A 24416-nucleotide genomic window follows, 5' to 3' on the forward strand; every position below is an offset into this window, starting at 1 on the left:
GACTTGGCTGACGATCTGGCTCTGTTATCAATATAGCAGGATATACAAAGCAAGACACAAACACTACAAGTGAGTGTAAAAGACTAAGGAAACTTAACTCTATCATCAAAGATCCAGTAAAATAGATGACCAAGAAATAAAGATGTTGAAACATTCACTTACCGTGGAGGCATTGTAACATCAGCTGGAGGTTGTGATGAGGACATCACCAATAGATTAGGAAAAGCCAAAGTACAATACTTGCGGTTAAAGAAAATATGAAGTTCCTCAAAATGTTCCATTCAAACAAAGGTCAGATTATTTAACAGATTGGTTGTGTCAGTCCTTACATATGGAAGGGAAACCTGGAAAACAACAGAAGCTTGATACATTTCAGAACAGATGCCTGAGGCAGATAGATAGGATAAGATGGCAAGAAAAAATAACAAATGAAAAACTATACCGTAGAACATGAACACCAAAAATAAGTGACATAATAGCAAACAGGAAATGGAGATGGAATGGACATAGAATGGACAAAACCAGGATATGTACAATGGCACTGACATGGCATCCTGAAGGAAGGCGAAAGGTCGGTCGGCCTAAAATAACATGGTGGACTACTGAGCAAGAAAAATCACAACTGGGCTGGAGTAGTTGGGGGTCAGCAAGAATGGCTGCTATGGATAGACATACGAAGATACAGTGTATCCAGACCTAATGTGAAAGTGGGCACGAAGATGATGAGTGAAGGTGAAGGTGAGGTTGTCGTAAAGAAATGAAAGTTAATGGACGCCCAAGACATAGACACTACTAACTACCACAATGACAACAAGGTGATACCATTATACGACCGGGACCACAATGACAACAAGATGATACCATTATACGACAGGGACCACAATGACAACAAGGTGATACCATTATATGACCGGGAAAAAAATGTATGCAGTTGTATGAAAATAGCACGGCAGCCAGTTTCTTGAATTACTGGAGTAGCCCAAACATTGTCCTCAATGGAATAATACAAAGGAACTACAGAAAAGGTATAAATATTTATGTATAATAGCCATCTTCAAATATGTATAATAATATAACATTTACAAAACAAATATGTAAATAAAGCACAAAAATGTAACCTCTCCAGACAGCTTTAAAACATCCCAAGCCTATAAATATAAATAGCAAAGTCAGATCTAAAAATAGAATAAAAAATTCCCATTTACATCAGAAACAATACCATACATGTACCTACAATTTTCATTCACTCAGTGCGTTTTTTTTTTTCAAGTTTATATTCATGAAAATGGTTCATATATCTATCTATTAGTTCACAGATTTATATAACTAGATATATAAGAAAGATATTAGAAGTAATTTGAACTTAAATTGTAATGATTTTTAACAAAACATAGGAAAAAAAAAGATTTTTTTCATATTAAAATGTACCAACAGATTTTCATTTTCTAACAACTTGTTCCAACTTAAACCAACGGAATGAATATAAATTGACGCCCAATTTTTTTAAAACAAATTTCAATCTGAAATGTGCCTTTCAACAAACTACTTTTCAATTTCTCATTCTCTGAATACTGAATATGACAAGAATATGACTAAGTATAGAAAGTAACACAAAAATACATACAAAATTACCTGTATAATTAAAATAGCCATTGCAAAGAACCCCTTTGGGACTAAATTAAGATTTTGTTCTTTTTAGGGAGGTGTATGGGTATACACAGGTTAACATGGCTGGTTTAGACAAGTTTGATTATTTATTGTTAAGATTTATTTCCACTAGTTTAATGTGCAAAACTATAAATTCAGTTCACTCAAATTTTCTGTTTATTCAGTTTTATGTAATTATAGCACAGAAAATTTTACCTTTATTATGACCAGAAAACAAAATGAAATGTGAAAGGTGAAAAGGTCAAAATCAGATTCAGGCAGAAATCATCTATTCCATGTATTGCCATTTTTCAATTGAGGACTGAAAAAAAAAATTTAAAATTGTGTGGTCATATAAAAATATATAGTAAAGAGAAAAAAAGGTACTGACTACAATCTTGTATAGATATGTAGGTATATGAAAAGACAATGAAAAGTTGGATTTCCTTGCAAAAAATGAGCATATCCTGAAAAAAAAATGGATCAATGACATTTTCATGATTAGATTTACCTCCCTTTTTTGGGAGTTATCTCCCCTTAACAGCAGGTTTGTTGAAAAAAAAAATTATTAAGTGTTGATTTTAAAATATTCTTACTAAATATAGCAAATTAATTAAATGTGTTTCCCATGGAATCCTTCTAATACACAATTTCACAAACTCATGCTGAGTAAGGTATTCAGTTTTGAACCATTTTGAAAAGGTTATTTATAAATGCTTTGTTGAAAGATAAATTGGACATTATGGGAAGTAATTCCTGGTAATAAAACAGGTAATATTTATTTATGAAATTTTGAAGTTGTATTCTATTATAATTAATAATTTTTGATGGATCTTCTGTCTGAATTTACATTTTGTTAAATTTGATATTGAGTACGAGACATGGAAAGTTCTGATTAAAAGACATGAAGGAACAAGACTGCTACGACTAGCCACATATCCCACACCACCTAATAAAAAGATGAAGTGACCAAGTCCCATTACTCCTGTAAAATTTGTCAAATCAGAATGGCAATGCAATACAATCACCTACATTGGGTGACTAACAATCCTACAAAATTTGAACAAAATCCATGGAGTGCTTTCTGAGTTGCGTCCACAAAATCAAGTGTGATGGATGCATGGACAGACACCAGTATTTCTATGTCCCATTCAGGGCAGCGACTAAATTGGGGCTATTCCAGAAATGAATGTATGGGGTTTTCGGAAGGCACTTTTTATTCTATCCCACCGAGCAAAAAACTTATATTATTTACTTTATTTCTTAAAGCAGGTTGTCAGTAAGAGTTCTACAAAAAACATCATTTACTAGACACCTATCCAAACAGATGTAAAAGTTTGAATGAATATCAAAATTTCCAAAGCTTTTGTCAAAATGAGGACTCAATAAGCGAGGATATTATTGAGAAAATGTGCTAAGAGGGTTGAGTTCGCATCCATAAATGTCTGGTACGTTTGGGAAAAGAATGTTTTACCCTGCACAATAAAGGTCCCTTGTAGAATTCGAAAATACAGAAGACAAAGATATGGCTACAAGGATTTTTCTCTCATCCAAGCAAAATCTATGATTGTTAATAATCATAAGAGTAGATGTTAGAAGATGGATGACCTCAATATAATAAATTGTATTGCTATCATGTGACAAAAGTTTTGGTTCATGATCATGTGACCATCTTTTTTTTTTGTTCATAATCAGGTGACCAATTTTTTATTTCATGATCATGTGACCATATTTTTTTCAAAGATCATGTGATTATTCTCTCAAAGAAAACAATTGTCATGTTACAGGCAATGAAGTAAGATTTGAGGAGACAAACAAACATTTTATATGCAATAATGAAAATGTGTACAATGTCTTTTTTATATGGTAAAAATGAATAGAAAGACATAACAAAAACTAAGCAACAAAATGAAAACACAAGATACAAATGTTGATCAGATTCAACAAAACTTGGCATGCATGTAAAAAGTCAAAGGTTAAGGAAAAGACAATTTGATTCTCTATTGACTAGATTCAGAAAATTATATTTTGATGTCATAAAGAAATCTTTATTTTTACCTATCTACTGCTTCTAGGAAAGAAGACACAAATAAATGATGTTTAAATTGACTACTTAAAATATGAAATTTCTTCATATGGATCTAGCCACTGAAAAGGGTACGAGTTTACTAAATTTGAACTATATGGGTTGTAATGGTATTCTGTATTTCTAGAACTATTTATTTGATGTGTATCAAGCAACTTTTCAAGCACTTTACCTGCTACAGTTACAGAATTAAAAACTTATATGAGATTACGAAAAAAATTAACACTAGAAATTAACATAAGCAACAAATCACAATAAAATTTATTTTTCTGCACCCAAGTAGAGCCAGATGTAAAATGCTGTATACATATTTTACTTTTTTTGCACTTATTAGTATAGATCTGAATTCTGGGAAATTGTAGGCAAGCAGAATGTTCAACCTCTAAAGTGCAATATACATTATACACAGCATAAAATATTTTTAAGTATTTGCACAAAATTATCTAGAACAGATGTGGTTTTATGGAGCCAACCACAGTGAAAATTGCCAAAATCAGCAATAAGTATAAAATAAAAAATAGAATGTAAAGGTAAATTTAGGATTAAAAAAGGAAGAATTCCGCTTAAAGCAGAAGAAAATCAGGTCTAATGAAAGGAGAAAAATGGGTTTTATGCTTCTATTGGCACGAGGTCAAATTACAACTATTACATAGTCAATACTCCCTTTTATCACAAAAACCCATTGCAAAAATTCTATAAATTATAAACCAATTTAACTTAAAAATGTTCCACTAGTTTCATCAACCTGAGACACAATAAAAACACTATAGAAAATAAAGAAATTTTCTCACTCTTAAAAAAATGGAATGATACACAAGGCAATTCTTTACAAAAATAAGTTTTCTTGAACTTTTATAATTCTTATATTTTTTCAGGCATTAAGGCCATTTCTATTTAATTACTTGCTTCTCGGGCTATTTATCAGGAAAGTCAATGAAGACAGGAGTCACTACTTTTCACCTTTTAAAAGGATAGAAGCCCACAAAAAATTTGGTCTTCATGTTTTTAGCACTGTTCATAGCATAAAAAAAGTTTAAAGTTTTTTTGTTTTGTTTTCTATTATTTACGTGGCAATCAAAATGGGCATCTTAGAAAAGAAGAGGAAGGGTCGAAGAACCAAGCAATCAATTTTACATGGCCTAAAAATAATATAACAGTGTCAATTCATAGTACAAATTTTAAAAAGATCTTGATACATATTTCCATGAACAATCCATTCCAATTATGACAAAATACATGTATTTGATTGAACAGTTAGTTCCAGTGTCGTGTAAAAATACGACATTTATCAAATACACACACAAGCAAGAATTTGAAAACTTGCAGTTATGCAGAAATGACCTACTCTGAATAAGGTTTTTAACTATAAAAGCACTTATTATTTTATTACAAGGCACAATATCTATAGAATTTACATATTTATACAGAAATAAATACAAATGTACATTTATAATGATATAAATTTCATTTATAATATATAATAAAAATGTTATAACAAATATCACATTTATATAAGGGAAGTTTAAATCACACTGTGACTGCAATAATCATTAGTAATTTTAGTTTAAGCTATAATATCCTTATTCTGCCAACAGATTCAACCTTAAATCTACACAGGATTGACTGTAACATGTGTTTAGGACTTGCAACACCTTTTTCGTATGTTTATAATCAACACATCAAAACATTGTTTAAGTAGGTAGACCTGGGGTAAGGGACATAACTCTTGAAATCAGTAATATGTTTGCATCATATTCAGTTTCATCAATGCCTATCAAGCTTTCATTTGAAAAAAAAAAAGAAATAAATCCAATTTACTTTGATGCTTAAATGAGATTGATGCTAAGTGCTTTACACAAACGTCCCAAAGATTTGTAAGAGTTATGTCCCTTACCCTAGGTATACCTCCTTAAGAGTCATCCACTTAAATATGGTACATTGTATCTTAATTAAAAGATGTATTTAAATTTTTCGTATTTCCCGGACTATAAGTTGATATTTTTTTCAGTCAAGTGTCAGCTTCGATTTATCGTCCACTTCGACTTATCTAAGGATTTTTCAAGAATAACGTTCATTGACAATGCTTTTCATTAGATTTGTTTACTTCACTTTCGATTGCTTAAATTCAAAAATTTTGGTACACTGCAATCAACAAAAGTGTCACTCGAACCAGTGTTTGAATTCGAACATTATTGATCATTGCCGCTATTATGAATGAATACGATGATGTTAATAAAAACTCTGGGACTTTGAAACCATTAAAATATATAAATAAACTCTAAACGACACGTTAACTAGACTCTTTTTTAACTTGGAAAACATTATTGAGTGTTCATGAGTTATTGGTCTTTTAATATGCAAATTTATACTCATTTACGGTATGTCGTAACACATTCGCACGTGGCTCAAATTATAATTCAATTAAGGTATTATCTAAATTGCTAATTGCAACCAAATTTGCAGGTAACAATTATTTTTTATTGTATTTCGTAATACCAGGTGATATTGTTTACTAATTACCGCTAATTACCGCTCGTAATTATGACCAATTCATCAAACGAATTTCCCGCTTCTTTCTCAAGTGGCTGCCCACATTTGACATATTTACGATTTCGTACTCTTAATGATACAATGTATATGGCTTCAAAGTCAATGACCTGCCATTCAATAAAAATAACTGAACTCCCAGACATTGTACACTTTAACAAAAACATATATATTTATTTAATTCAGAAATCTCATACTTGGTAACATCACTGGAATAATATGCTTTTGAAAACAAACCGCTCAACTCGGATGACGGACCTCCGCTGACACGTACAATAAAAATGTACACGTCTGACCCTCGACTTATCTGCCGAATTCCACTTATCTACGTTTTTTTTTTATGTTTTCTATGTCGATTTTGGTCAAATTTAGGCAATTCAACTTATACACCACATCCACTTATAGTCCGGAAAATATGGTTAGTCCTAAACATATTTTTCAATATGTTTTTAAACATAGGTTGCGATTTGTTTCTGAGTAATTTTACATTTACATTGTACCATTGTATATTTTTTCAGGTTATTGGTTTTTTTATTTTTATTGCATATGTTTTCATGAGAACTACAAACATTTCACCTAAACAATTTTAAAATTTTATTTCTCAACAGTTTTCACCTTAATGAATGTGAACTTAACTATACAAAAATTCAAAACTGAAAGTAAACATTTCACCAAAAATATAATAAGGACCTTTGTATCAGCATAAGCATATGAATTTATCACCATATTTCTGATATTGCTAAATTAAAAGTGCAGATTTTGCATAGATACACGTATACACCACAAAGAAGTGAGATTCTTCAACAAAACATAAAAACAATTAGAATTGTAACATTTCATAAATATAATTAAAAACAAGGAGTTTGAATGAAAAGCTCTTTGGACCTCAGGCTAGAAATCCTTCTAGTTTTTGGCTTGACAGAAGTCAAAATGGAGTAATTTTTCTTAGCCTTCAATGACCAACATATTATAGCACATATTATAATGATGTTCATGGAATAGAGATAATCTTTCTCTGATTACTCGATGATCGTTTGATGAATTTCCTTAGGTAGTTTACTAGATGATTCAGAAGATTTAAACTTTCTATCAATATCTATTGAATCTGTTCATTAACTTCCTATGTAAATTAATCATTAATCAGGTAATTCAATCAAAAAAGACCAACTCAGTTCCCTGAAGTTAACTATTTTACTAGTACTTTGTAATTGTCTCATAATAGAAATGGACTCTCATAAATTGTCATGTTTTAAGCATTCATTCCCAGACCCATAATAATGACATTTTACAGTACAATGAATCTTTTTAGGACAATGTTAATAACTGATCTAAAAGTAGCACAATCTACCCCTCCCCCTTTTTTTCCAGTAGCTTTGCCCAGCATAACTACCCAAGAACACCATTTATCCAGACTCTGGCACTAACAAGGCTATATCAACACCATCCTTTTGAAATGTTGGCCCTCCATTGTTAGCTGTCGGTCTTATATTGATTGTTCGTCTTTTTCCACCAAGCATACATGCAACCGGTTTTAACACCTGGACTTTTAACTGCCTGTTCATTCTGTTAAAACAAACCATAAGAAATGACAAAAAGTTTTATAAATGCACTATATTATTTTTTTTAAATAATTATTGGTCCATATTTACGAATTCCCAAATATTTAAGGCCAAAATCAATCCCATCATTCTTTTTGTGGCCAGGAGGCTTGTGTTAAGTAGCAGTCTTTCTAAATATCAGACATAAGGTGATTCATGCATGTAAAAAAAACCATAGAATTCAGTTTTATTTCTTGTTCAGAAACTGTTATAGATCACATGACCAGTCTTTGTTTTTCATTTTGGGGTTGCACTTTTGAGAATAAAATTTACATAGATTGTACATGAAATTAATACTTTGCAGGAGTTATCTTTCTTGAATAGGTTTAACTTGGTTGATTTTACAGTCCTTGAACCGATCCACGCAACGATTTGACAGATCAATGACTGATGACCGATCGGATCGCAGTTTTGTTCCGTAAAATGATGCAAGATCTGTTTGAAATAAAAGAAATGTAAATAAAAGTATAAATTGATGTTTAAATCTATTACATTATGTAAATATGTCTAAAATTGACAAAGAAAACAACAAAAACCATAAAATACAGTGACCACATAGTCACGTGATGCGATCACCGTTATAATGGATTGTTTGACGGATTGATAATTGACCAGAAACTGATCGGTGATCAATGACCGATTGCAATTTTTGTTGTAGTGGGAGGTTAAAGTATAGTACAGAAAGAACTACTGTAACATAAAAAAAAACATTGTCTGATCCCTGGGTTTTTCTACACCATGAATCACCTTACAATCAACTTGTCTGAATCTTATATGGACTGGTACTTAAATTGTAAAATAAACTGACTTCAACTCAAGTCATCAAATGAAAACCTCACATCTATGGATGACTTCATCAACAACATATCTTTAAACAGAAGCCATTTTTTTTTGTCCTTTAAGTGTAAGTGTTTGCAAGAATCAGGCAAAATGGGAAAAATCAGATTGAAACATGCATGTCAAAACCCCATCAATTTGACAATAAAGTATCACTCAAAGATGCTTTCTCTGTTTGAAGAGACCAATATTTGATCTTTGCACCATTGAATTTGCTCAGAAATTGTTCAATAGAATGTTAGAAAAATGACGTTTTTGACAGAGTTATCTGCCCATGAAATGTTCAATTTCAGTTCATTTCAATGAAATTGTAATTACATGGCCCAGCATGATATGGAAAATCTTGTCTGTTTTCCTTGATTCTGATGGTGCAAATAATAAGAATTTCTGAAATAATGATCTTTTCAAATAAAGAAAGTATCCTTGAGTGAAATCATGTTGTCAGATCAGTGAGGTTTTGACATGTATGTTCTGATTTTTCCACTTTTGCCTGATTCTTACAAATACTTATTGTTTTAATAAGAATCTTACTGAAGTTTTATCTTTTTTTTTGTTTTGTTTTTGTTTTGTTGTTGTTTTTTAAGGCATTTCCCAACAAGAGGCTCTCAGAAGCCAGAATTGCTCACCTTGTTCAAGTTTGTATTTCAAGGGCAATAAATTAAACAAGGAGTTGTCCAACAATTTTGACTCAAGAAGACTTTGGTAGGACTATTATAATGATCATTTCAGCAACTGAAAGTTTCTTCTATCTATTATAGTTTTCAAGATATTGGCTGAAAATTATAAAATTATAAAATTCAGCAATTTAAAGTTTTTATTTATTACAGTTTTCAAAATATTGGCTGAAAACTGTATATAAAAAAAAAAAAAAAAAAAAAAAAGAATTCATTTTTCATCTTTCAAGGACAATAACTTTTACAAGGAGTCCCCTGACAACTTTGTTCCCTGAATACTTTTGAAGGCCTTATAATAAGGCTCATTTCAGGAATTGAAATAATTTTGTGAAAACAAACTGTATTGTAGATATATGCAAAAAACTACTGTATGACCTCTTTGCTCTATTTTTAGTAACGGTGGCCATTTTTTTTCTACGGATAAAAAATCCCCATATCAGTTCTACGAAGTATACCCCAAGGAACATTCATATCAAGTCTGGTTCCAATTGGTCAAATAGTGTCAGAGGAGAAGATTTTTGAAAGAAATAACATTAAAAACAACAACAAAAAAAATGTTGAAAAAGGGCAATAACTCCAACATGGCTCAACAGATGAAAATGAAAATTACACCATAAATAGATCTCATCATGCTGAATACTTTTATCCTTGTCAGAATTTGGCTAAACCTAACAATTTTGGAGATATATGTGAAAAACTACTGTCTGACCCCTATGTTCTATTTTTAGTAACACCAGCCATAATTTTCGATGGATCAAAAATCCCCACACCAGTTCTAAGCTGGATACCCAAAGGAACATTCATACCAAGTGTGGTTTCAATTGGTCAAGTAGTGTCAGAGGAGAAGAGTTTTGAAAAATTGTTAACGACGACGGACACCGACAACAATGACAAACGCCAAGTGATGGCAATAGCTCACATGGCCTTTGGCCAGGTGAGCTAAAAAAAAGTGGAAATTGGCAAAATCAGTAGTAAATATACAGTTAAAAAAAGAAGTGTAATAGTAAATCCTGATTTGAAATAGCAGATTTCCGCTAAAAAGTGGAAAAAAATCATGTCTGGAGTAAGTTAATTTTCATTTGGAGTTTTCCCCTTTGAAATACAAATATACCAATCATGTATATTGCAAACCTATAATTTAAAAAATCCTAGAATCTGGTGACTGTCACCATCAAATTTCAACAAAAGTTTGGGCTCTTGCAACAATACAGGGACAACATGAAATGGCACACTTCAACGTGCTAGGCATACACAGGAATGACATGAAGTGGCACACTTTAACGTGCTAGGCATACACAGGAATGACACAATGTGGCACACTTTATCATGCTAGGCATACACAGGAATGACACGATGTGGCACACTTTATCATGCTAGGCATACACAGGAATGACACGATGTGGCACACTTTATCGTGCTAGGCATACACAGGAATGACACGATGTGGCACACTTTAATGTGCTAGGCACACACAGGAATGACACGATGTGGCACACTTTATCGTGCTAGGCACACACAGGAATGACACGATGTGGCACACTTTATCGTGCTAGGCATACACAGGAATGACACGATGTGGCACACTTTATCGTGCTAGGCATACAGCCACTTGTACAGGAAGCTGATACAGTACAGAAATCAAAATCATTTACACCAGATATGTACAAAGCCATACACCAAATCAATCCATTTATTGGGAGCCTAGATAATTGCTACGAAATTCAGATGGACTATTGAACAATGGACTAACGAGACAGTAGAATTGACAGATGGACAAGGTGATTCCAATATATAACCCACTAGTTGAGTAGGGATATAATAATATAAAGACTTTAAAAAAAGAAGTTTTTATCAAATTTTTAGTAATCATACATGTATTTTTTCTTTTTGGCTCTTGTGGATTGGACAAAACTCATAAACCCTTTATGAATTACCATAGTTTTAACTCAGTTTGTCTACATAAAACTAAATTACTTACAGCTGGAATTGCCTGCCTAGTGAGCCTATAAATTCACCTACTCTTTCTTCCTTAGCTGGATTTTGTAGGCAAACAACAAGATCATTCTCTGACGACAGGTGAATAGCTACTAACTGATCCTTGCCTGGACTTACACTGATTCCTGTTACCTGTAATTTAATACAGAGCATTAATGGAACATGCCACATAGTGATGAAAAAAGGGGGATATAAAAAATGTTCAAAATAGCCTAACTCAAAAACTGCATTTTGGATTTTGCTGAAAATTGAACTGAACTTGTATTTTATGGTACTACACAAATGTGCATTTTTTTTCAAATTCATTTATCTATTCTCAAGTTATCAACTTGGTACAGATAGAAGGACAGACAACTTTTTAAAGGGTATCATATACTGTATTCTTTAGCATATACCACACACTTTTTTCAACTATTTCTTTGTTCCAGGAGGGGGGGGGCACAGTGTACACCAAAACAGTGAGTTTCTAGATTTTTTTTCTGGAGACACAAATTATTTTTGGGAATCAGAACTGATGTTGTAAACAAAAGACGACATCGCACCTTTTTGTATTTTTGAGGACAGTGAAATAAACAAATCAAGTTTTACTGCTATTTAATAGATGTTTCATCCATCAATGCTGTTTTCTTGCATTTTATAGTACAAAAAAAAACAAGATTAGCTTCTCATTTTCTCTCAAAAAGCGCCATCCTAATTATAACTTTTTCACCTGGATGGAGTGTCAAATACACAATAATGAGGCTGCCAACCTGTCCTTGGGCCCATTGTCATTTAAAGTAACAATGGATCAATTTCAAAGCTGAAAACAATTGTCACTGATCCTTTAATCTGCTTGATGAACTGTTTCCAACTGATGCGGTCTTCTCCTGGTGATTTTTCCTCACTTCCCAGTGAGCGTTTTACAAGGAAACTAACTTTTTTTGTCAATCTCCCATGCGCAGAATACATGATTGTGTGTAATACACAGAAGAATATGGTAATACCTGGCCACTTTGTGTGGTGAAATATTTAAGTAATATGAGATATTTGCTACCTTCATAAAAGAAACAAGAAATGTAGACAGGCAAACTGACAGCCAGCCAGAATGGTTCATTTAGGATTTATTTAGTTTAGATATAAGAACAAATTAACTCATAAATTACTTCTAAAATATTTGTAATTACAAGTAGCTTCAATTATTTGTTACATTATATATATATATATGGGATTATGTTTAGAAAAAATGAATCAGCTAACTCCATTTAATAATTGTTTTACTATGGGCAGGCCATTTATGTTGCATCATTTTATCCCAAACCATAGTGATTTATTTAGATTGTAACAGGACTGTTTTTTTGGGGTTTTTTTTTTTAAAGATGCAGTGTACATATTGCACAAAATAGCCACTATCATGGAGCATAATTCTGTTGTAACATCAGTAAAATTGGGTAAAATTTATCTATGACATCAGAAATAAGACGGTCATACATCCATGACATTGGCCATTTGTTAACAGTCTTACCATGACTGTAAAGATTAAAGCATGTCATATTTAAGAAATAAATAACAGAAACTCCATTTTATCATTGTTTTACCATAGGATGACCATCTATGTGGCATTGTTTACCCAGAGCGAAAACAAGTGTCTGTGATTTTTTTTCAATTCTAAAAGGCCTAGTTTCTTCATATTTTTGATGAGACACAGCATACGTGTTGCATGAAATGTTGGTCATGTGTTTGTCACTGTTTTACCATGGCTGTGGTCTTAGAAACATGTCATATTAGAATAGAATCTTACCTCTGACATTGGTATACCCTTCCTCATGGGTTTGAACTTTTTCTTTGGATCCAACTTGTAGATAAACTTATCAGTCACTGATATAGACCTATCTGCAGGCTTAGAATGCTTATTGATCTAAACAGAACACCAAGTATGTTAGTTAACATCATATTTTAAACGATTTTATTAAGGAATATGTTCAGAAAGTATCAAAATCTGCCCCAAAAACTTATGTATTTCAAATAAATTTGAAAATTGCGTAATTTACTAGTTGAATATATGCCTTCATTACAAAGTTCCTGTAAATGCGTGCACTAAAATTGTAGATGAAAACAAAGCAAAATTAGAAAATTTAGCCGTATTGTGTTAAAATAGCTTGTTTCATGAGACATTTTTATGTAGAAAATATAGAGAACATTTGTTAAATTCTTTGATATTTATACAAAAAGACCTTTGTACCATCACAACATTACAACTCCTGACAACAGATTTTGTTGTTCGTAGCTTGTGTTTTAAATTTTTTGATTGAAAAACTACCCCTAATCCTCTCGTTTTTGTGAAAATTCTTTTAAAACTATGTAGAAGTAGAGTTTTGTGCCCTCTTCATGACTAAATTATGACACAACAGCTTACATTTTCTTTAAATCAGTATTAAGATAGTACTTTAGCTTAAAAATAGGCAAATAGAAATTTTCAAATAGTGAGTTAAAACTTTGGCAAATAGTAGGTCTGAAACTAGTGTTAGTGAATTTACCCCTTTCATTCAATTCCACTAGTTATTAGCATGATTTTTAAAATGTGTTGGAATTAAGCAGACCATAATCAGATAAGAGCCAATAAAGTTCAAATTTTCTTTCAATATGAAAAAAAAAATTTAATAATTTCTTAAGTGGTTGTCAAGTGTTCATAAGGCAAACATTAATAGAGATGAAGAAACGAGGGCAATGAAAAATGTAGAAATAAGCAAATAAGCACAATTTGGTTAAATTATAAGAAACAATTCTGGATTTAAATTAACAGAACTCACACCTAGGTGTAGAGGAATAACTCTTAAAAATCTTAAGTATGTTTATGTAAATCGGTGTTATGTAAGCATCACAGTAACACAGATCGATTTCATTCTGCTTCAAATGAAAGCTTGATGGGCTTTGATAGAAATTTAAAATGATACAAATATATCACAGATTTCAAGAGTTATGTCCCTTACTCTAGGTCTACCTCCACTTGAATGGGTAGAATCAGGTCCAATTGAGTAAAAATTCATTTTGTTTTATTTAAAAATTAAAAATTAGAACCAAATTCATAATTTGATGATAACTTTTATTACCTTCTTGACCATACATGAGAAGATAATCTTCGTAAACTTGTCTTGTGTTTTCAGCTGGTTCATTTTAACCACATAATCCATGGTATTACTATTGTCTTTGCTCTGAAAAAAATTTATGGCGATGAAATACAACAGGAAGTTAACTTAACTGAAGACATTTCAAGTTATTTCTATTGATCACAATCAGTAACTTCCTTCATAAGTTATTGCATGTATGTAGATGCAAGACTTAATTGCCCGAAACAGGTAAATATCTAATTTACGCATTTTATGTATTTTTGTGACAACCTCTAAATCAAATTAAACCAAGATTTTTTGGAGATTTCAAATTATAGTTGTAAAGGTAGCAAAAATAACAGTTTAAGAATTAAATCCCAAAAATAAAGTCATTTTTAAACATTAAATACACTCAAAATATGCTGCTTTTTCTTCATTCCTTTGGTCACCCTAAAGCAATTAACATTTTCAGTCTGTTTTAAGCCATAAATCTGTATAGGAAAGTAATGTAACTTCCTCTCCATACCTAATATTTATTTTGACTACATATACCTGTAAATAATGACCACTGTTACTTGAAAAAATATGTGTAAGCCTTTCTTTAAGCTGGCACTAACATGCATTTCTACTGATAATAAACAGCTATGAATTAGCCCATATAACACCTGTTTTAGCTCCACCCCTACCCCTTTTTGGTGTTTAACAACATGTATTGTTTACCAGAAAGTCTTTATAAGTTATGATAAGATTACTAGATAATAACCTACCCCCTTTTTTATCAATTTAAAGTTTCATATTGATCACCATAAATAAATTTAACATAGGTTGACATAACCCACTTTATTCAACCCTGAATTCATGGTTATTCAAGAGTCATTCAATACCTTGCAGGGTCTAGCTTAAAACTATACCAGAGATTGAATGATGGACATGAACAAAATATAGAACATTTATACAGCTCTGTTTTGGATTGTACTTTATCATTAACCACAGGATAAGGATTTGACCAGATTTCTAAGGCCCCAAATAACTAAATAATGTGAAAGTACTTTAATTCGAGGATACCAATTTTCATGGATTAGGGATGAAACACAAGTTTGTGGATTCTTGAATTTGTGATTTTGAGGTTTTCAGTATACACATCAATGGGATTCTCCTTTTTGTTTGGGAACCAAATTTCGTGGTTAGGCCTACCCACAAAAACCCTTATACTCAAGTAATTGTCTGGAACAAGATGTCTGGGCAAAAATGATGACAGTAAAATACCATTTTATAACAGCATTATTTTTTTTAAGTCATAAAAAAGACCTTTTCCTATCTATGATATAAACTTTATCTTTAGAGCTATCTCAAACTCTTTTCAAATTTACTGAAAGTGTGACCACTCTATTTCAATTTGCTGTGAAGAGCAAACCCAAACGGTCAATATCATACATGCCCAATACACTATACTACAGCATGTATATCTTAAAAATTATAAACCCAGCTACAAAAAAAATGGAATTTGATGTGTTTAGTCAGAGTGAAGTCAAAAAGACGTGCTGACACAGCAAACCAAGGAATGGCACAAAAGAAGATGGTGAAATTATTCAGACTTGAAATTATAAATTTTAAAACAAATCTTCTAAAAAATACTAGCATAAAGAATAAAAGAAAATAATCAATTCAAGAAAAAATTCACAAGTTGAAAATAGATGAAGAAATTAGCAATACTATGGTCAAATTAACAGTTGAAATCATCCAGTTTAAAAATAAATTTTATAATGTGTTACTAGCCCTATACATAATAAATATATAAATTACACATATATGTATATATTTAAAATTCCAGTTAATCAAAAAAATACATATGATATCTTAGTGACACCAGTCTAAACCAACTCCTCTGAATTAACCAAACATCTTTCATAGTATTACAAATCAAAGAAATTTCTTGCTTTTGTTCAAATTTGATGTTTACGTTTTCTTTCGGGAGGAATCAAGATATCTATCTAAAATACAAAATTTTTTTGTTTTAAACAGGTTCAACTATATACAGTAAACCCTGTCTAAACCAAACCAATGTCCTTGCCAAATAAAACTGGAGGGACACATCTACCCCCTCTCCCCCCCCCCACCCACCCCCCCCCCGACCCCATCCTCTGAAATACCCTGTGACCCTCTTCACAATTTCAAAGTTCTAGTGTCTTTATGAAACAATCCTTTTACGAAAAAAAACCATTGCAGGAATATTTTTTTTCCACCAAGTGCCATGTATGCGAGGTTTATATAAACAATTGCAGTACAATTAGCACATTATGTGCTAAATTCCCCTCCTCCTGTCCCTTCCATTAACAGATCCTCGCTAGAACACTTTAAATGCATGTTTCCTCCTCAGATCCTAGCTAGAACACTTTAAATGTATGTTTTCCCCTCAAATCCAAGCAAGAACACTTTAAATGTATGTTTCCCCCTCAGATCCTAGCTAGAACACTTTAAACCGTATGTTTCCTCCTCAGATCCTGGCTAGAACACTTGAAAAGTATATTTCCCCCTCAGATCCTAGCTAAAACAATTTAAACTGTATGTTTCCCCCTCAAGTCCTAGCTAGAACACTTGAAACCATATGTTTCCCCCTTCAAGCAAGACAATATGGAAGATATCATGACACAATTTCATAAAAGAACTCTAATTAGGATTTATGCAACATCCTTCATCAACTCAAATTTCGACCAATCAAATCACTTGATATTGAAGATTCAAATTAAAATTCAAGGATTTGAGACAAATCTCGTTTTAGAATTATTATCAAACCCAGATCAGAATATAATTGGTTTAAACAGATTTCACTTGTAAATACAAAATGTAATTCATAGAAATTTTTTATTTATTCTTTTTAAAAAAGAAAACAAGCTATTGTCAAGATAAATAATCAGCAACCTAGCAAATAAACAATGGTTTTCAGTACAAGAGAATGTGTGCAAATCTTAAAAGCTTCGGTGGAAGATTTACTGTGCTAAATCAAGATACCATAAACTTATCAATTTTTGCAGATACAGTCAATGGAACATATTCACAGTTTCAAAAAATTATAAGAAGGTAGACCTAGGGTAACATTTAAACACTTTTAAAACATTTTTGTTTCACATAAAATTAAATAAAAGAAAGGTAAAGAAAAATCATAAATTTTCATCAGGCCAAGAAAAAAAAATTTGTTTTTTTTGCTTTCATATAAACTATTATACATACAATTTAAGTACCATTAAGAAATGAATTACTGTTTTGAACACTTAAAAGAAAAAATACAAAATAAAATACCATTTCACTAAACCAACTATATGTGCTATTAAAATGTATGAAAAAACAAAGACCTGACATCAAAACAGCAAAAAAAGGTAGCCAACAATTAAACATCTTCCAAAAAAAAAACAGCAAAAATAAAAAGTAAACATCTTAAAACAGCAATAAAAGGCAACCAAAGAGAAAATATTAAAAAAAAAAACAAAACAAAAACAAAAAAAACAGCAGAAATAATTAGCCAAAAAGAAAATACCTTCCAAAAATGTGAAAATAAGTAGCTAAAGAAATCATATTTTCCAAAAAGAAAAAAAACATCTTCCACTAAAACTTGTAGTTCACAATGCATTAAATCAATTACCTTCCCACTGGCTAAATCTGACTCCTGTTCAAAATTTTCAAGTATTCATACATAAATGCTACACTACTTACACAAATAATGTCATCAGGTGAGCGAAAGGCAAAGTTAAAGAGGTTTTATTTGAGCTTTCAGAAGCCTAAGCATAAATTATAAATTTCTTAAGGGCTAGAGTAGTAAATTTTAGGGGCAGATTGTCAGCAGGGATCATATACAAGTAGCAGATCTGAAACATGAATGGCGGAAAATCATTCCTTCGGAACCAACATTAATAATTCAAAAGTGATTTTTGAACTTTTAACATAGGCACAAGGATGTCTTGTATATTTTCTGAGAACAAAATGGAGATGCATCATCAACAAGTATTTTTTGGGGGGTACAGATAGCACTGGCACTCATAGGCAAAGCCTTAAATTAAATTACATGTATTACAACAAAATATGAGTTGAGTATATTATGCTGTTTGCCCGAGTCTGAGAAGTTTTGGAGAGTTTTTGGCAAGGCTGGCCAGTAAGAAAATTTTTGTTTATCTATGTAAAGTTTGAGTACAGTGCTGATTACATTGAATTTCAAACCATGGAAATTAGAACATGATATCTAAAATTACAGTCCTTTGTAGTAAGTCCAACAGCATATGTTACATTTATATTTTCAAAAAACGGTATTTAGTCTGCAAATGTTAACACTAATAGCTTTAGAAATGATTACTTCGTAATGCATTGCTGAGGTAAAGCGACAAACTCAAAAAGTTTTTAAGCCTTCAATGAGTATCAACTCATTTTTCAAGTTTATCTTAGTTGAAATAAAATTTCCTACCTCTCCCTTCAACTGCAGAAAATGATGGATTCAGTTATTTAAAATTCCACATAGTAAGGTTCAGAATACTTGAAATTTTAAATTCTAAAAGTTAACTCTGAGTATACATTTATTATGTTCCTACCTGCTTACCTTTGGAACATTTCATGTGGGAGTACCTCCCCAACTGATACAGCCTCATGTGGGATATTGTTTGGTAAAATAAATTTTTCATGTAAAAATTCAATTATTTAGTATTTTCCACAGAAAATATATTAATTTTAACCAATAACTTGCACCAATCTAACATTTTTATGTGGAAGATTCAAAATTTGTCATTAATTTTGTCTATCCCCTCCTGTAGTGGGAGGGTTAACAGGTATGTATGTCAGGTAAAAAAATTAACATTAATTTTTTTTTTATTATTTTAATTTTATAATTATTAATGAATAGCAATGGACCGTATTCTGAAGTTAAATGGAAGAAGGTAATTAAAATAACTGTAAAATTTAAGTGGATCCAATGCTCAAATCTTGTTTCCCAAATCAATGATGATTTAAAAGCAAAAATAAACCATCTCAAAAATTAAATAAAAAACATGCTTGTCAAACAAAACATCAAACAAGAAACATGAAATAAACATCACATCAATTACAAATTTTAAACTTACGAGAGAGAGATAATTCCCCTCCCATTTCCGTCTGAATCCCCACTCAGGTCTTTGGCCTCTTAATAGTTCCTGACCCACGGTTTTCAGTCGTAACTCCGGCCAATCAGACTTGGGCTGTCCTTTCAATATCATGTTTGCCCTCCACCTGTAAAAGAGGTTCTAGATATGGTAGTAAACCACCAAAAAAGAAACAGAAAAGTCAAAATTGAAAATAAATATTGAATGAAGAGAAATTTTGGACAGGAGTTCATAATACTTCTAATGAAAGGTCCTAAACTAAGAGTAAATGTAAAAATAGAAGGCCCAGGGCCCAGGTATATGATATTTTGAAGGTACTGCATCAGGAATTGAGGGCACCACTTGTCTTTGTACATTGATATTTATATAAAATATTTATTTTTTTTATATTTTTCTTGTTCCCCTTTTTGCCCAGGACCGAACCTAAGGAAATATGCACCCTCTAAAATTGTCAATGGAGCAGAGTAGTGGGGCATATATTCTATGACTACCTATAGTGAAATCTGAGTACTTTTGCTACCACCTACAGGAAGTAAGGCTCGCTTTGACTAATGGTGTGCTTGTTACTTCTAATCCCACAAAAAGGTGCACTGTGAATAATATTACCACCTTTCATAGGAAGCAAGGCTCATGCTCATCTATGGTTATTTTGGGCGTTACATTACATGTATTTGTCTATGCCTACCTATGGTGTACTCTGAGTAACATTGCTACCATCCCTTCCAAAACCATGGGGGGCTTCGGCCATTCTATACTCTTCCCATAATCCTTCATTCTTTTAACATTTCTGCAGGTATAAAAATCAGAAAATATAAAAGCTTACACTGAGAAAACAAAATTAAAACTTACAACTCATAAAATTGTCATTTTTCATTTCCATTAATTTTTTTTCCAAATATACCATTCTATTTAAAGCCCATTCTATTAAAACAGTAATTTTCACTGTGTGTGATGTTTTTCTTCTATGTTTTTCAGAACCAGTTTTAATCTACACTTCCAAAAACATTATCAAATACACATACAATTTTTTTCAAAATTACAACTTGCTTGTAGGTTTACAATTAAGGACTTAAAATGAAAAGAAGTTTCAAATTTTTTTTGGAAGTTATTTACCAGATCAAGTACAATGAAATCTGTATACAGCAAACCAAGAATAGACTAGAAACATATGTAACTGGTCGATTGATGTTCCTAGAAAAGCAGAAAATGCTTACCCTACCGATGCACCTTGTCCATGCTCTAAGTTTTCAGCCTAGTCCAAGCTGCTCATTTATTTATGTTTCTTTGTATATGTTATTATGGTTATTTCATGTTCTTTGTTGTATGTATATTTTCCCTGTTTAGTCATAATTTTTGGACTATGATTTTTTAAGTAATGTTCAAATCCTGTCTCCTATGATTTCCTCTGCATAATGCAAACAATGTCATCAATTCAGAATGGTTCTTCAAGACAGGTTTTACTATATCAATATTTATTTACCTGAATTTTTCCACTAAACTCAAAATATACTGCCTCAATTTGTATTTTCTAAATTTATTCATGATGAAATAAATGGCTTTCATGAACTTTGCCCTTCTTCTGGCCAATCCTCCTCTCCACATCTGAAAAAGAAAATAGTATGAATTAAGCTTTACTCTGAAATCTAGTTGAATCGCTTGAAAATTAACATGATACTGTAATCATACTCATTTTCTCGGTGTTCTAATTTTCAGTGTATTTGCTATGAACAAAACACTCACAAAAAAAACACTTTTAACACTATCTAGTACTAACTATTTTTTTTTAACCGTGAATATCTTCAGTTGACATAAACCGTGAAAAGTAAAATGTTTACAGTACATGTGCACAGAAAAATTGCAACATATATTTTTAATATAATTTATAAAACACTTGAAAATTATATGTTAATCACTGGCCAGTTTGTTAAAACCATTAAATTATATAACAAGATATCAAACAATACCACACTTATTTTTAATTCAGTAAGGAATACTTTCAGTCAGAAAAATCTTTTCTTCCTGCTTATCATGTTCAGTAGAAAATAATCTAATTTGATGTGTCATAAGCTTTTTGGTTGGTTACTTCTCTTTTGGATAGTTTATTTTCCATAGACTAACTTGTTACTGTGATGTCATTAACTTCAGTATGGTACAACTACAATTCAAATTATTCTAACTAAATAAGACTTTAAGGAGGTAGACCTACGGTAAGGACCGTAACTCTTGAAATCAGTGATATGTTTGTATCATATTCAATCTTACTAAAGCTATCAAGCTTCCATTTGGAACAAAATGAAATCAATCCACGTTACTTTGATGCTAAATATAAGATTGATGTAAAATGCTGAATACAAATGTTCTAATAATTTGTACGAGTTGTGTCCCTTACCCCAGGGCTACCTCCACTGATGAAGGAATAAATTTTAATTTAGTCCTGAATCAATTAGAAAAAAAAAAAACAAGGACTGTTTTTAATTTTTGACCAAGTTATGCTTGCATGAATTTAAGTGTTACTTTGATAATTTGGTCAAAATTAAAAAAACAATCCTGAAATGTTTAAATTCATGTACAATAGTAACTCATCTGAAATTTTTTACCCACCTTCTGCATAAAGACTATGATACCAGGTAACATTCTATCTCTAGCCTCCTCTAGTTGAAATAACGTTTGTGGAGATCGGATAAATATTTTAGATTTTCCATAGGCCACATCATCCTGGAACTTCATCATCTTTAATATGACCTTGACCCCATCAATTTCACTGCCACGGAAGTTGGGCCAAGTTTGACTAGTCAGACATTTGTATCTGTTGGAAAATAAAAACATGGAGTACTGTGCAAAACCAGGAAATATGTTTGTTACATTTTTTTTCCCATGGCTTTTCAGATGAATCTTCTGTTAGTTTTAACCTCAAATCGGGTACCTGTTAATCATTAGAACAGTAAATGTGGGCCACTGCATCATGTGAGAGATTTTTATGTAAAAGCAAATTTTGATGTAAGTATTCAATTATCTAATATTTTTCACAGAAAATGAAGTAATTATAACAAAAACTCATCCATAAATATTAATTTTTTTTTTGTGAGAGATTCTAAATTTTTCATTGACTTTGTGGGAGTTTACCCAAATGCAGGAGAATTAACATGTATGAAATTGAAAAATAATGTTCTAGAATTAAGATATTCATTACAATTGATTTTCTTGTCACAGATTTTATTTCCTTCCAAGAAAGTACTTATTTTGAAGTTGTCGGATGCTTTTTTATTTATGACAGCAAATTTTGGAATGTTATTTTAAATTATGAAAATAAATTTTCTACATTATTGTAGTGTAGAATCCTGTATATTTTTGAAAATATATAACTTTCCAATGTAGAAGGTATCAGAGAGAGAAAAACCTTGTACCTTTGTAGGAATCTAGAGTAGTGCATTCTGTAAGCAAACCCAGCTCTCCTGACACGGACATTTTCCAACAGACCGAGGTACAGGACCTGATGCTTCACTCTCTCTCGGTCAAATACACTTGGTGATTTAATATCATTCGGCTTTACACATCTAACATAGTGTGGTTCCTGAAACATAATTCTATAATTAATTTTTGTTAAGTAGTAGTCTTTGTAATACTCATGCAAAGTCTGTAAAATGTGATACGCCTAAAAAAAAAGCTACATATTTTTATTTTTGTAATTAAGTTATTTTATGGGTCTATACTATGAAATGTGTATCAACATCTGATACCTAGAGTATTTTCTTAATTTTTCTTCTGTATTTCAGAGTAATCAAGGGAACCAAGGTTATAGCGAAAATCAAAAGAATGTAATCCAGGGACAAAGACCAGACACACACAACAATAAACATGAAATAAGAACATCAGACATATGAACTATGGTTATACAATCTACAATGACAAGGAGTTGATCATGGAAATTTCAACAAGCTTAAGTTGTAGATTCTTTTTCTATTTCAATACAAGTACTTAGATGTCATTCGGCATCTGTGTCATGGCAGAAATTCTAGCTATCCTCTGTCTGTGGTATCAACAGCTATTACGGGAGAACAACGTTACAAAAATCACTTTCCACCAATAAGATTTTATAAACAATGAGATACAATCATCACCCTTTTCAATTTCTGCCTACATTTAGAAGTTATCAACAACGCTATCATTATCACTATGTTTTAGTTTATGCTATAAAATACTACTTATGAAGCAATAATTCCATCTGCTCTGCAATAGAAAAATTACCTTTGAAGCTAAATTATCCACCAGTGCTATGATAGAGTTTTTAAAGCTTGTCCCAGCAGTAATTGGTCTTTTAGTTGTCTCTGTAATGTGTTGTTTACCCTCTGGGAACATCTCTTTCAAAACCTGCTCCTTGCTAAAATGAAACATTTCAATGTAAAAATGTTATTTTTAACACCATATTCCATTCATATATACAGTTGTGGTTTAAGGAGATAGACCTAGGGTATCATATTCAATTTCACCATAATCTATCAAGCTTCCATTTGAAACAGAATGAGATCAGTCAAATTACTTTGATGCTAAACATAAGATTGATTTAAAATGCTGACTACAAACGTTCCAATGATTTGTAAGAGTTGTGTCCCTTACCCTAGGTCCACCTCCTTAATTTACTATAGACAAAAGTTTAATTGTTGTAATAATAATAATCTCCTGTATTTTTTGTTTGTTCCCTCCATGGGACTCAAATTTGTACCACTGTGACATCTATGGTAACATAGCCTGCACAAAGTCCAGCACCCTAGACCACCCTAGACCAGCTAGGCTAGCTGGCCAAATGGTCTAGGGCACCCGACTTTGTGCAGGCA

General features: G+C 31.7%; 1 protein-coding gene across 8 annotated transcripts in view; it reads right to left on the reverse strand.

Moving 5' to 3' along the window:
- Nucleotides 1–1021: 1021 nt before the first annotated feature.
- Nucleotides 1022–24416, reverse strand: part of LOC148602282 (unconventional myosin-Id-like) — a 57987-nt gene continuing 34592 nt past the window's right edge. For 4 of the 8 annotated variants that reach the window (XM_088553693.1, XM_088553690.1, XM_088553691.1 and 1 more), the window contains 10 exons: nt 23830–23962; nt 22989–23155; nt 22186–22390; nt 21065–21186; nt 20270–20371; nt 19567–19711; nt 14471–14572; nt 13162–13278; nt 11368–11516; nt 1022–7843 (listed from right to left, as the gene is read on the reverse strand). In XM_088553693.1, the coding sequence (XP_088409819.1) occupies nt 7684–7843; nt 11368–11516; nt 13162–13278; nt 14471–14572; nt 19567–19711; nt 20270–20371; nt 21065–21186; nt 22186–22390; nt 22989–23155; nt 23830–23962 (1402 nt within the window). In that variant the 3' untranslated portion in view covers nt 1022–7683. Of the gene's footprint in view, nt 7844–11367; nt 11517–13161; nt 13279–14470; nt 14573–18104; nt 18129–18158; nt 18930–19566; nt 19712–20269; nt 20372–21064; nt 21187–22185; nt 22391–22988; nt 23156–23829; nt 23963–24416 lie in introns of those variants that run through there. The other 4 variants (XM_088553686.1, XM_088553688.1, XM_088553685.1 and 1 more) reach the window with 2 other exon arrangements.

Source organism: Perna viridis, chromosome 11, assembly GCF_037379345.1.
Source record: "Perna viridis isolate PV_CMFRI_1.1 ecotype Kerala chromosome 11, ASM3737934v1, whole genome shotgun sequence".
NCBI lineage: Eukaryota > Metazoa > Mollusca > Bivalvia > Mytilida > Mytilidae > Perna > Perna viridis.